Source organism: Myxocyprinus asiaticus, chromosome 16, assembly GCF_019703515.2.
Source record: "Myxocyprinus asiaticus isolate MX2 ecotype Aquarium Trade chromosome 16, UBuf_Myxa_2, whole genome shotgun sequence".
Classification (NCBI taxonomy): domain Eukaryota; kingdom Metazoa; phylum Chordata; class Actinopteri; order Cypriniformes; family Catostomidae; genus Myxocyprinus; species Myxocyprinus asiaticus.
Genome location: NC_059359.1, coordinates 39,505,598 through 39,521,019, shown reverse-complemented (window position 1 = coordinate 39,521,019; position 15,422 = coordinate 39,505,598). Strand labels below are relative to the sequence as shown.

Genomic DNA, 15,422 nt, shown 5'->3' with positions numbered 1-15,422 from the left:
AAAAGTGCATGTAGTTGCACAATAAATACATTGTATTGCATGTATTTAAATGTTAGTGCATAGTAGTTAAAGACACCTAATATAAAAAGGGACCAACATTTCTTATTCCCATTTTCAACATTACATGGTTTTACATTTTCATACTCCTAAAACTTTCTGTTAATTTCAGTGCAGTGTTCTGTCAGTATATGTGTGGTAACATATTGACAAATTGGCAGGCCATCTGTCTACCTGTGTCACACCCACTATATAGCAATATATAAAAAATGATCTGGTTATGGGTCAAAAAGAGAGAGAGAAATGAAGGGAGAGAGACAGAAGGAGTGTGCAGAGAGCGAGAGGGGGGGGAGGAGATGTGGGAAGGTGCTTGTCTTTCATATTTCAGATATCTACATACCCCCTTGTGGTCAGTGGAACTGTGTCTGCTTCTATCCTTAGTGGGAGAAAGACCATCCACACTCATAATCATCTCTCTCATCCATACTTTCCTTCATTCAAAGTCTACAGTTTTGTATTACGTTGATAAAAGAAATGGCCAAAATTGTCTCCCAAACTGACGAGGATCATCAATGCATGAAGTAAGAAGCTTTTATACGAAGAAGCACTTTACCCCCTAAAGGTAAGATTTTAACAGTTTTTTTTTCCTACATGATTTATGTTTGACACAATACTGTGTTATTGGGAATTATTGGGTATTTGTATTTTTCGGAACTCAACAGGTGCTGGTTTTATGACTCAACCCAGTATTATACAAAAAATAACTCTTTCACTTTGCAGTGTGAGAGCTGCAGAATTTGTCATATATGTTTGCTTCAAATTATATGTTGTATTTACTGTTGTTTTTTATTTATTTCAATATTTGCATCTTAAATGTGGACAAAATTATTCACTTATTTTTTTATTTATTTCCCACTTTATTTTTGCTATCTAAATGAATTGAACCACATTTTGGTAATCATTTATCAAATAAATAACTTTTATTTGTAAATTTCTACCTGATCTAACCCTCAAAATTAAAATTTAGACTCTGTTAGTTAATGTAGTTCATTTGGTCATATTAAATAATATTCTTGACTTAAAATAAAACTAGTAATTTTAGAATATTAAAAAATGTAGATGTTACCACAAGAAGCAAATTTTTTAGGTTACATGTCAAAAAAACATGTTATAGGTAGTAATGGCTCATTAAGGTTTTTACAGTGTAGTTAAAATGTTTTAGGGACATTTGCTTAAAGGATTTTGGCAGTGATATTTTTTATTTTATAGTTATTTTCTCATTCTAACTGCATACTCAACAAGATATCCATATTTTAGTGCTGTTGTTTTTTTTATGAAAAATGCAGAATTCAACGAGAAATCAAAGGGGAAATCATTACTGAATCAATTTCCCTCTTTACTTTTATCTGCACAGGTGTTTTCAACCGTTAAAGACTAACCCAGGGACCCCCAAATATAAAAATCTAGATTTTCTTGGTAGCACTTTATGATAACCTTCATTAATAACTCTAACAAACATATAATGCTTAACTAATCATTAATATAACACATTAAAAAAAAAATCTTGAAATAGAGTAACATACATTTTTAGAGAAAATCAATCGTTTTATATGCATGAACCCCATCCAGGACCTTCATAGTAACTGGTTGAAAACTCTAGTATTCAGATATTTTAGTAGCTGTTCACCAATATTGAGCTCCGTCAGTTCCATGTTGAAGCTGATCCAAATTTTGGTTGATCTTTTATCAACATGGCTGATTTGCCCCTCCCTCTGTCTCTCTCCTCATCTCACTTTCCTTTCCTTCCATCATTCTGCTCTCATCCAAAGAGGCTACTGTATCTGCGTCTGGAGGTCCTCTCTCCATCCTCTACGCTCCTGTGGCCTTGCCCGGCGACCCATGCTAAGAGGTAGACACCCGGTCACACACATGTCCTCAGCCATCACCCCCGTTAAACCCTCCAGCACCACGGCCCCCAAGGAGGTGGAGCTGATCCTGGTGAAGGAGCAGAATGGGGTGCAGTTCACCACCTCCACCCTGGTCAGCCCGACCGGTCAGACCCACCCCTCAGGAGAGGAGAGAGAGACCTGGGGCAAAAAGATTGACTTCCTGCTGTCAGTGATTGGCTTTGCTGTGGATCTAGCCAATGTGTGGAGGTTCCCCTACCTCTGTTACAAAAATGGAGGAGGTAAGAGAGAGGGAGAATAAGTGTGGAAAATACAAATCATATCTATTGTATATGTGTTGATTTTAGAAAAATATTAATAGATGAATATTAATAATTTATTGTCATTTACAGTCATAGAATTATGACCAAATGTGGTGTCTTTAAAACTTTAAAACAGGACTAAAGTCTAAGAGTTGTGAGACATGATTATTTTTACAGTTCTTGAAGCTGTACAGATGAAATTGATTAAACTTAGCTTTAAATAAATATAGTTTTGTGTGTGTGTGTGTGTGTGTGTGTGTGTGTGTGTGTGTGTGAAAGCTACAATTTACAGTTTAATTTGAATATGAAATTAAATATCTTTTTGTGTGAGAAAGAGATAGAGAGAAATTAAGAGACTTTATATATATATATATATATATAAGCATAATGATATAAATTCTATATACATAGAAAGAAACGGTAACCTGCAATTGTTATTTCAAGGATCTATTTCTACTTGATCTAACCCTTAAAAATTCCCTAAATTTGTGCTACCTAATTGGTCAGGTAAATTTAGTCTGATTAAATAACATTTTTGAATTGGATAACTAATTAATTTAGATGCAGATTACTTTGGAATTGTAATCCGGTACTGATTACAAATTACACGACTACATATTTAGGTAATATAATTTGATTACTTTTAGATTACCTCTGACCTAAGTTTTGTTTATTTTATGTCACATGCATTTGAGGAGGATAATTTTGTACCATTTTGACATAATGTTGCTTAAATGCATTTAAGAATTAATTTATTAATCAAAATATGAGATATCATTTTTTGTGTTTTAATATTTGTCTGTTCATTAACCAGACTGCATTGCAATGCCACATGCAAGTTAAGAAATTATTACAAAAACACATTGCTATTTTATAATAATAATAATAATAATAATAATAATAATTCATTGTTATTAAAAAAATTATTACAGAAATATATTATTATATAAGTTGCATTATTGTTACTATTATTATTATTATTATTATTTAGTGTTACATTACAATAATATAATTTTCAAGTTGTCTGGTTTCCAAAAATTAAGAAAATTGGACTTAGACCCTTTCACAAAGTGGACAAAAAAGGTACACAGACAGTGTTTCAATGTAAATAAGTAAATTGATTGATTATTGTTTCTTTTTAAGACTCAAATGTGAACACCCTGTTTAGAACAATATGTCCTGTTTGTTTGAAAGGAATATTTTTTTTTCTTTTAATGTTTATCATAATATAGTAGTTAAAAATGCAATCAATTTTTTTTGTTTGTTTGTTTTGTTTTTTTGTTTTTTTTTTCATAATCGCAATTAAATGTTTTGTCCAAATTGTTCAGCCCTAACTGGATCCTAGTTGAGTCAGGGGGCATTTGAAGATTTTTTTCTTTCTGTTAAAATATAAATACCTCTGTAATCTATAACAACATTACAAGTATTTACATTTCAAGTTTCATCAAAATTCTATGCTTTCTTGAGTGTCGAGATGGGCACACGAGAGGTCAATGAACAACATTCATGAATTATTTGTGGCACAAAACAAACACCTTTCATTCAACAGAATCTCTGCTTGGAGAGAAGTACCTGTGTAATTCTTTCCAAATTAAAGATCCAATGTGTAGGAATTTGCATATGGTGTGCAGAGTTCAACAGGTCACAAAAACCTTTTAAATGCATTCGTCCTCAAGTTAGAGAAAACTGTAGGATGTTTTCGACGGCTAGCTCTCAGTTTAGTGCTCTGAAAAATCAACAGTGGTTAAACGTGTTAAGGTGAATCCAGTTGTAGGGGAGGGGGAGGTTGCAGCTGACACTGACTGAACAGTAATAGCGGTAAACACCCCTGTTTCTGTGTGTCAGGGCATGAAGAATGAGGAGACAGGAGTTTCTTTTCAAAGTATATTGACTTAGGTAGGCTGTCACCTCTGACTTTCTCTCCATTTCCGTCAAGCTGATATTGGCGAAAAACACCAGGAGCACTGCATAAACTTAAACAATGGTGACAGACTGAATTAGGATGTGATTCATAAAGTTACTTTGTCCTGTGTATGTGTCTGATAAGGACACAGTGTAAAATTACAGTGTAGGGGGACTTAAGCCCAATGTATACTTCGGTTTGACACAAATGCTTAGCGTCTGCATACAGTCGGATGCTAGCCTTTCAAAATATACTTCATTTGATTGTGAGTGCATACACATGCGTTTGACAAATGTTTGTTCCGACTGTTCTTCAGAAATTTAGACCCATAAAGACATCTTTATATTCCTTCAGACTCAAGTTATATAAATGCACGTATTTTCTGACCTCCTCACACATGCGCTCTTGAAGTGCAAATCCACTGTGTTTTTTCTGTCTTTGTCCCCTGATATTTAGCGGCGATTACATTTTCTTCTAGTGCTTCTTCGTAACAGCAACGGCTCAACCAAGGAGCTCAGTTGTGAGTGTTGCCACCTTGTGGATCTTTTAGTACAAATAATTCCAGGAGCATGTTCAGAGTACGCGTGGTTAGAAAAATCCAGCCGTGCGCATTAAGTGTTAGAGCACGTCCTGTAGGCAGAGGCCTAGCTTTCAGGTCTAACTGAAGTATACTTTGAGCTTTACTTGAAGTAACTTCTCGGTCTGAGGTGTGTGAGAACGTGCACTGATAGAGACGCATTCCCATTAGCTGCATGCATTGCGGTAATTCAAGTCAACATTGCGCAACCATAAGATCCTGCTAAATTTATGTGCAAAACTCGCATAGCTTTCATAGGCTATTGAGTGGATAAAAAATAGAAATCCTCTTCAATTTCCTAAAAATGTTTAACCAGTTTGAACCGGAATGCAGCCCCTGCTGGAAATGCACTCCCCGGAATCAGTCCCCCCGTATCCCCCCATTTCCAGGCCTGGTTATCTGGGGCTTGTTTATGAAATGCGGTCTTACTCCTGCAATTTCAGCATTAAAAACGTCATCCATGTGAGGTAACAGATCAGTAGTAATTGTGAATCAATGTAAAAAAAAACTGTCTCAAAAGTTATCGCAAAACCACATTCATATACATTTTTGAAGCTGAATACAAAAGCAATATATGAAACTGAAACTAACTTTAACGTGCTAATGCAATCGGTTCGGCATTTATGTGTGGATTAGATTGTGAATTCGAAATGATGTGTATTTGGGCAGTTGATGTGTTTGATGGTTACATGACACACAGAGTAATAATTCAAACAATAACCCCATCTCCTTCCCCATTCTCCTGAAAACACTCAAAGACTTACCAAATGCATATCAGCGATAGGCTGATTTAGAATAATAATTAAAAAAAAATTATAATTAAAAATAATTTGGGGAATCAATAAATTAGTTACAATTTACTGCTGTTGCCTGATTAAAATGTAATCATGTATATGGAAGTATATTAATGTCAAATGTCTTTGAAAAATAAAAAGCATGCTGAATTGCACTAATTGAACAATAAACGCATTGCATTAACAGTGCTTGCATTTTGGGGATGCAATTTTATATGGTACATATTTAAAGGTGCACTAAGAAACTTGTCTTTGTGTCATCTTGGACTTACACTGACACCTAGTGGCTTGGATGCAGCATAATTTAAAATCAATAGTTTTCAGTTGCAGATGCCATTGTAGAAATGTAGTATTCACAGTCAGCCATGATTACTTTAATCAATGAGTGAAAGTGTCAAATAACAGGATGGATACTGAGATTAAGTGAGTAGTATTCGACTGGTCATGTGATTCTAACATGGCAGCCCGCATGTGCGGACCCTCTCCATGTAGAATAAAACAGCTTTTATAAGGTTACTGATATGAGTCTTCATATAAATGTGAGTGCTCATGATTCCCTACATATATTGCAAAATTACAATTCATGTCAGGAGTTAAAGGTTTTAAATGAGGAAATAATTGCACAAAATGTCATCATAAAAATTCCATAATAAATTTTCACGTTCCAAGTACAGTTCCAAAAAATAAAATAAAAAATAATAATAATAAAAAATAAAGTTTCATCTTCATTATTCAACAGGTAATATTTGGTCCATTATATTTTGCTTTACAAATTTGCCTCTAAAATTTCAGTGGTTTAAATTCATTTGGAAATTCAAACTTCTACATACTGGCATTGCAGGAAAAGCAGTAGAGTGCCAATGCACAATCTTCATTTGCTGCTGCTAGGCTTCACCAGTAGAAGGTGCATTGAATCCATTTTTGATGAAGATCAAGAGCAACTGTTTTTCTTGCATTGCCAGGATGTACAAGAGTACACGAGTCGAAAACTTTAGAGGAAATAAAATAATAATTTGTATATTTTGGAACTGAACATTGGAAGGTGAATATTATTTAATTTTTAAAGATGACATTTTGTGTGAAATGTTTTTAATTTAAACATTTACAGCTTAAATATACAACCATTTGAAATTGCATTCCCAAAATATGCAAGTAGTGTTAATGCAATGGGTTTATTAAGGGCAATTTAGAGAGCTTTTTTGTTTTAAAGACATTTGTCATTAATATACTGTACTTCCATACATGTAATCCATACAAAATTAACTGTAATCTGATTACAAGTATTTTAAAATGTAATGTGATCTGATTACAAATTCTTGATTTTTGTAATTTAGATTACATGCAATCTGTTACTTCCCAGCACTGGTCACCATATGAAGCACATTTTAGATTACTTCACAAAACATTTTTACTGTGTGCACTATCATTTATAACTTTGGACATATTGAATTTCTTGCATTGTTTTTAAATCAAAAGGTTTATGCTTAAATGCTTGAAATCAGTTTTGCAGGCAAATAATAAACTGTGCCTAGATGTGAATTTCTTTATAAAACTAAAATTATATATATTTTTTAAATATATTATCTTTTTTTAATAGATGAGTTGAATTTGATAGTGAATGAAAAGCAATGTCCAGCATGCATGGGAACTCTTTCTGTTTAAAAAGCATGAAGTTGGTTGAAAGAATACCCACAGTTATGCATAGCTTTTATCTAGACAAATAGTCGTGATTTTGAAGAAGCTAAAATATAAAATAGTTTTGATTTATTTAACATTTCTGATCATTTTGGTCAATTCATATACTACCGTTTGTGTTACTTCATAACCAGTAGCTTTGATGACTTTACTATTATTCTAAAATGTGGATAAATCATAATAAAAAAGAATGAATAGGTGTGTCCAAACCTTTGACTGGTGGTGTATATCTATATACATTTGAATATCTATTTGGTTCTGTTTTGGTTTTGGTTCTATTAGGTGCTTTCCTGGTTCCATACCTTTTCTTTATGGTGATTGCTGGAATGCCGCTGTTCTATATGGAATTAGCTTTGGGCCAGTATAACCGTGAAGGAGCAGCAGGAGTCTGGAAGATCTGTCCCATCTTTAAAGGTAATTCTCTCTTGCAAATAAGTTTAATTAATCAAATGATTTAATGCATCCAGCATGTTTAAGTCTTTATTAAGGCGACAGTATTGCTTTGTTCTTTGTTACTCTGTTATATAAGGTGTATTCTGGCTTTTAAGTGTTCTTTTATGAGGCAGACGGTGTTTGTGTCCCCTAAAAGAACTCATCAGAGCAAACACTCAGTCAGACAATAGACAGGTATTGTTTATCTCTTCCTGAAATCATCTGCAGTCAAATGGAAGACAGAAAAATTGGCTTTTAGTATGAAATTTGCCTGCCAGACCTCAGATGTTGGTGGCATGCAAATTTTGTGTCACTTTACTAGTATCAGATCGTGATGGTGGACTGGAGATGTCAAACTATACTCACCTTCACTCTCAATTCCACACTGTTCCTGTAGAACCTTGGTGAAGAGTTTTCAGATATGTGGACTGATGTTGGTGGTTACTTCGTATTGGGGTTACCATGATTTCTCCAACCCTAACCCTGAGAGGCTGATAGCCCAGCCCTAAACCTAACTTTAATCCTAATCCGACCCCTAAAATCTGATTGGTTGATAGGAATGTTTTCCCAAGACCCACATGGATGTTGGTCCAGTAACAGCTTCACAAAATCAAATTTCGAGAAATACTCTTAGTCTTAACTGGATTTCCTATTATGCTGTTTAGAAGTTTTACCAGATATCAAATTGGTAAATTGTGTGTTAGTGAGATTATGTACTCGACAAAAAAGTACTGATCAATATTTTGTTTGCTGAGAGAATTTTTGAGAGTACAATATTTTGAAAATAGATTATATGTAATCCCAAACCAACACGTTTTAGCATCTAAATATTGTTTAGTGTGCGTGTGTGTGTTTGAAAAGAGAAATATGTCAATCTACCTAAGTCTTGAATTTACACTTACGTAATGTTCAAACACTTCAATTAATATATCATTCCCTAATCCCTGTCCACTTTAGCCTAAACCCTGACTCTAAATACACTCTTCAGGGTTATACTGACAAAACCATCATCTGTTTTCCTCCAAGTGGTAAAGATGCCTGTTTTCCTTGTCCGTAACGGGCTGTCAACCATATCGCAGAGGGAGAGAGAAGGAGACAGACATTTTAATCACAAGCTTGGCTCTCTGTAAGCCTGGCACTCAACGAGAGATTACAGTAATTACCGCTGATCAACATGTTTGCTTCCTCAGGGATCGATGCCCTGAGAGGGGCTGGGAATCACACATGTGCTGCTAATATATGATAGGAGAATCCTTTTGTTTGTTTGAGACAAAGAACTCAGTCTCCAGAACAGCATGGGTTTGTTGGCAAGTGGTGTTAATAGGTAGAGAGGTAACAAACTATGTCTTTTTTTAGTTCATGTACAGAGACCCGGAAGCACCTTTGTAGACTTTTGGTTTGTTTAGTGATTATGAATCGTTCATGTACTTCCTCTCTCTCTTTGGCATTCAGTAATTTTTTTCCTCTTTAAAAAAGTTTTACTTCTAAAGAAATGAATAGCACTTTTGAAAAGTATTTTATCAAACGATCTCACGAGTAATATCATTAGCCCAATAAAAGCTGTTTTATTTGACATGGAATGGGTCATGACCAGCTACTCGCTTTATGTCCCTGTCAGAGGACACCTTTTCTGTGTCTGATTGCTAAAAGTGCATTTCTACAATGGTATCGCTAATAGTACACTTTTGCTTTTGCATGATGCTGCATCAATGTTTCTTAGCCTGGCCAATGGAGCCGAAGCAAGTGTTCAGGACACCTGTTTGAAACAATCTCTATTTTTGCAATAGAGCACAACAGTTTGGTTCCAGAAGTAAAAATACCATAATTACTGACCATAACTTATAAACCTTTAAATATAGAGCTACTGTGAGCTCAGAGGTTGTTAAGTATAGGATAATGTACAGTAAGCTGGTTGTTGTCGCAAAATAAACCCCGACATGGTGATCAGGACCCTGACGCAAAGCAGAGGTGCCTTGTATCACCCTGAAAGGGTTTATTTAGTGATAATAACCGACTGACTGTACATTATTTCACTTATTACATGGCTACTAACCAATAAATACATGGACATGAAATATTGATTTGCACTGAAATTATGTTATTGTGTGAGAAGAAAGAAATTCGCCATACAGCTGATTTGCACCTCCGGTGTGCATTGGAGTTCTGTTTCTGTATATTTTGTGAAAATTACCATCTGACTGCTCATTATCCAGCTTAATACAAGACTAATTGCCAAATAAATAAGTAAATGAACATGAAATATTGATTTGCATTGGAATTATTATGTGAGAGGAAAGAATTTGCTGAACAGCTGATTTGCACCTCCAGTTTGCGTCGGAGTTCTTTTTCTGTTTATTTTGCGAAATCTACCATCTGACTGCACATTATCCAGCTTATTACAAGACTGCTTGCCAAATAAATACATAAATGAGCATGAAACATTGATATGAGTTGAAATTATTATATTAGCTTACTTGTGGAGACCGCAGAGTGATAGGAAATGAAGGAAAGGTGACTTGCAATACCAGGATGACCGGTCTGACTTGTATTAATCCCCCAGATGTGCGGTTGTTACCCAGAAATATCCAATTGACCAATATAAATAGAGTATTCCAGAGACCAAAGTAATAATAGTTGGTATATACTCTTGATGAAGCCATCAGTCCGCATCATATAAAATGTATTTAATAAATTGTGTTTAATAGTGGAATTGCTGGTGAAGAACTACATGAGAAAAAATCCACCAATCAGAGAATCGCAGCAAACAAACCTCAGCCAAAGACATGATGGGAGAAAGGTGCCTGAGGTTGTTCCCAAAAATACTTCTGGAACCAAGAGAGTTGAAAAAGTGGGCTAGCCCTGCTACGCTTTAGGTGACACTAGTGCCGCAGAAATAACACACTTTATGTCTAAGTTTTCCCCTTTTAGATTTTAAGAAACAGTTTACAGCTTTATTAATGGTTCCAATTGTGCTTAGGGCAACTGCTGAAATGCCTAAGTGGAATTTTTAACAGTACAGTGTAATTTGGTCCAGGACTTAATTTGACTTTAATTAAACTTAATCTAATAATAGTTGAAATTTCAATCAATTATAAATATATAATTATAAAGTTTGCACATTCTAGTGTCAAATGTGTATGCATGGACGTATTGCACAGAGGGATCAACTAACACAGATTAATTTTAGCCTAGTTTGGATTAGTAAAGACTATAATCACTTTTTACGTTACTTGCTGGTTAAGATAGTTATTAACAAGCCTGGTTGGGACACCAACATACAAGCATCCCATGCTATGTACCAGGAACTAAAATAAAACATATTATGGTGGCCAGCTACAGCTATATTATCATGTCCTTATACAGTATGTGGTTTATTTATTGCTTTTTTCAAACTATTTTCTCAGGTGTGGGATTTACGGTGATCCTGATATCATTGTACGTGGGATTCTACTATAACGTCATCATTGCCTGGGCTCTGTTTTACCTGTTCTCCTCTTTCTCCGGTGAACTGCCCTGGATCAACTGTAACAACACCTGGAACAGTCCAAATTGCTCAGACCTCAATGCCACCCTGTTGAATGATACGCACAAGGCTACGCCTGCCCTAGAGTACTTTGAGTACGTCCAACTGACAGATATTTTTTAGGTTTTATCTTTTTATTTTATTTATTCTTTAATTAGATTTGTTGTTGTTGTTTATTAGATTTAATTCATTTAATTTCTATTTTTATCTTAATAGGTAGATTTGTATTTTATTTATATATATATATATATATATATATATATATATATATATATATATATATATATATATATATATATTAATTAATTAATTAATTAATTCTAAAAACATTATTAATTTAGATTTTTAGTTTAGTTTATATTTTATGTTTTTTAGATTTAATTCATTTAATTTAATTTATATTTTTATCTTAATAGGTAGATTTTTATTTTATTTTTATATTATATATTAATTAATTCTAAAGACAATATTAATTTTGATTTTTAATTTAGTTTATATTTTTATCTTCAGGGGTTTATTTTTGTGCAGGGAGCTATTGTTGCATATTTTCATCTGTGCAAATCACTGTACACTCTGTGTTTTCCGCTCTCAGGCGAGGGGTCCTCCACCTTCAGGACAGCACTGGAATAGATGATCTGGGTCTGCCCCGCTGGCAGCTCACTGCCTGCCTTGCCGTGGTCATTGTGGTCCTCTACTTCAGTCTGTGGAAGGGAGTCAAGACATCAGGGAAGGTTCGACCTCTCAAATAAATGAAATTTCTTCACTAATTGTATGACAACAATCAATTATTACTGATGGATTATTAGTGGTGTTTGCTAAAGCAAGCATTACTATTACTGTTCCTCTTACTCTTTGGGATTTAAAAAAAAGTATAGCAGAAGTATCAGCCATGTAACTTGTCCTGCACAATTTATGCTACAGACATGAAATGATACCTCAAATTGTGTGGCTTATTAACCCTGCACTGCACTTATTTTGGTATTAAATGGTAGAAAATATTCCACATTATTTCTTAGGTCAATTACCATAATTATGTCCACAGAGAAGCTAAAAAAAATAAATAATAAAAATAAAAATAAATCCACATTGATTATTTCTTTTCACATTCTTTTTTCCCCCTCCTCACACATTTTTTTTTTATTATTAATATTTTTTATGTCACACATCACTTTTTCTTTTCTCTCTCTCTCTCTCTCTCTCTCTCTCTCTCTCTCTCTCTCTCTCTCTCTCTCTCTCTCTCTCTATCTGGAGGCCAGGGTAGACTGCCTGAACCTCCGGAGGCAGCTGAGGGAATTATTCTGCCCGACTTGACAGCTGCCCATCTAGACTACTTCAGAATTATTTCAAGTCCTGTCTTTGGGGATCTGGTTCTGGGTACCATTTTTTGTGAACTGACACATTGTGTTTGAGGTGTCAGTGGAGTGTGTGTGTTTTCAGAGTTCACAGTCAGCTGGGGACAACCCAGGGTGTCACCACTACTCTCTGCTCCATCCAGAGGAATAAGATGGTGTCAATTCCTACAAACAGTTCCATGAGGTACATCTGCGATGTAAAAGCATGGTGTTGAGTGCTCCTCCACCACTGTACCTAAGACCTTTTGATCTGTAACCCACACCTGTTTTTCATGTGAGAGCCTGCCCAAGTCATACACTCGATGGTGCTTATTGAAATATTTCTGATCTGCACCTCTTTCCTCTCTCTCATGTAAACGGACAGTGGCACCTTAAAGGGGCAAGGGGTCCAACAATGTTAGGAGAGTAGGCACAGTGGTGTGAAGTCGACGCTCCATCAGTAATTGGGCTGGACTGTATCCATTATGAATAACACAGTAATGCAAGATAAGGATGTAATGCTTTTTTGAGAAGGTTCTTTACTGTCTGCATGGCATGCTCTGCCTCTCTATTGCTGCGTAGGTACTTTGGGCTACTAGTAATATGTTTGAATCCATAAACAGCTGCAAAATCAGAGAAAGTACTAGATGAGAACCGAGGTCCATTATCGCTCCCCAAAGGCTCAGGGATGCCATGATGTGCAAAGATGGATCTGAGGTGCTGTGAGGAGCTGTGATGTCTGCGGAGCATGAGAGTGAAAGGTTTTCCACTTCAACATACTGTGAATAGTAATCCATTACTAAGAGGTATGTTTTCCTCTTCAGGATGAACAGATCTGTCCCTAGCCTCTGCCAGGGCCTTTCTAGAACATCTGTTAGGATGAACTATTTTGTGGGATTGGTGTGCTCTTTGATGCATGTTTTGCAGTTCAGTACCAGAAACTGTTGGCTTAATCCTGGCCACCACATGCTTTGCTGTGAACATTCTCTGCTTTTAACTACACCTTGATGGACCTCGTGCAGCTTGGCGAATACATCTTTTCTTAAAGCAGAGGGAATAACGAGTATGGTACCTTTCAGAAGAAGGCCATTCTGGACCTTGAGGAACACTCTCTCTGCCCAGTAGAGCTTTTCTGGTCCTGAACAGCGGTTGGATTCAGGCCATCCTTCCTGACACATTTTCATGATGATGGAGCACACACTGTCTGCTTTTAGAGGTTCTCTCAGGCTGTCCGAGTAAGATCCATTTGCTGGGAGATGTTCCATGATACTGTTCACATAAATGTTCATATTGTCCATGAGTTCATCGTTTGTGCTTTCTGTGTCTGCCGGCAGTGGCGCTTGTGATAGAGTGTCCATAAGCTCTTTCCTGGAACATGATAAATCTGAAAAGAATAACGCATGAGTCTCATCCTAAAACATTGGATGCGAGGAAGTAAGGCATCCAATTCTTGGGCCCCCAGAAGATTTAAAAGCGGTTTGTGATCAGCCCTTATTTTAAAATGTTGGCCTATCAAAAAGTCACAAAATGTCTTGCATACCCAGGTAAGCCCAAGGGCCTCTTTTTTCCAGCAGAACTGCCCCCAGCCCAAATGACAACACATCTGCAGACAATGGTTGCCTTGTTTGGGTAGTAAAAGGCCAACACTGGTGCAGATGACAGGTCCTCTTTCAGATCATTAAAGGCTTTGACTTGTGCATCTTCCCAAACTCAACAATTCTTCTTCGACAAGAGGTCTCTGAGGGGTTTATCTTTCTCTGCCAGCTGTGGAATAAATTTGCCAAGCTGGTTGACCATTTCCAGAAAGCTTCTGAGCACGGTGACATTGGTTGGTCGTGCATGTTTTTGTCCGCTGCTGTCTTGGCTGGGTCTGGTTCTACCCCCACGTCTGAGATTATGTGCCCTAGGAACTTCACCACACGCTTTGACAAGGCACATTTTTCAATGTTAAAACCACAAACCACAGTTGCGGTTGTGGAAGTGTTCGGGAGCTGAAGCTATTCCAAAGGGTAAGCGATAGATGTAAAAGCGCCCAAATGGTGTGATGAAGGTTGTGAGCTTGACAGACTTTTCAGCTAAAGGGATTTGCCAAAAACCCATGTTAGCAACCAATTTGCTATACACACTAGCACCCGCAAGCAAGCCAAAGGTCTGCTTGACAGAGGGAAGTATGAATTTTGCCCTGCACACCAACTCATTAAGCTTTGTGAGGCCAACACAAATACGTGGGTCACCAGTCTTTTTTGGCACCACCATAATGCCTGCGCACCATTCTCTGGGTTCTTGCACCCTACTTATAACCCCAGTTGGCTCCATGCATTGAAGTTCATTCTTGACTTTAGGCAAGAGTGGGAGAGGGATACATTGTGGAGTTTTTTATAAGAATGGAACTGCTCCTGGGCTCAGCTTAATGGTATAAGGCCGCTGAACCTGTCCTAGCCCACTGCACAGCTTTGGATAGCATACTTTTTGTGTCTGAATGTTTATGCTATCAACACGGGTGACCAGGCCTAGTTCTGTGATGGATGGTTTACCCAACATTGCTGAGTGTAGTCTCTTTACAACACAGATTTCTTCCAGTGCCTGCGTTTCTCCTTTATGTAGCGACTTGTTTGTGGCCCTATCCAATTTGGTGGTGTGCATCCTGACCCCAGAAAGGGCATAGTTGCTCTTTGCAGTGTTGGCTTATTACTACTGTGCCAAGGCATATGCTGTCATCCTGTTCTTGAACCTCATTCACTTTTCTTGATGAAGCACACACTTTGTGTCCTTTTTTACCACATGCGTGGCACAGTACAGTATTTGCAGGGCAGTGTGCTTTTGTGTGGGATGGGCTTTTCCCACATTTGTGACATGGCCACTTTTGACTCTCTGCTTGTTTTGATATGGCCTGCTTTTGCTTATGACCCAGTGCACAGATCTTGTTCCTTTAACAGTGACAGTATCTCCATGCAGATTACA

General features: G+C 36.5%; 1 protein-coding gene across 1 annotated transcript in view; it reads left to right on the top strand.

The window, feature by feature from the left end:
* Positions 1–501: 501 nt before the first annotated feature.
* The window catches only part of LOC127454385 (sodium-dependent dopamine transporter-like), a 31,643-nt gene continuing 16,722 nt past the window's right edge, over positions 502–15,422 (top strand). The window contains exons 1-5 of the mRNA XM_051721563.1: positions 502–619; positions 1,827–2,185; positions 7,458–7,589; positions 11,012–11,225; positions 11,723–11,861. Of these exons, the coding sequence (XP_051577523.1) occupies positions 1,897–2,185; positions 7,458–7,589; positions 11,012–11,225; positions 11,723–11,861 (774 nt within the window). The 5' untranslated portion in view covers positions 502–619; positions 1,827–1,896. The remainder of the gene's footprint in view (positions 620–1,826; positions 2,186–7,457; positions 7,590–11,011; positions 11,226–11,722; positions 11,862–15,422) is intronic.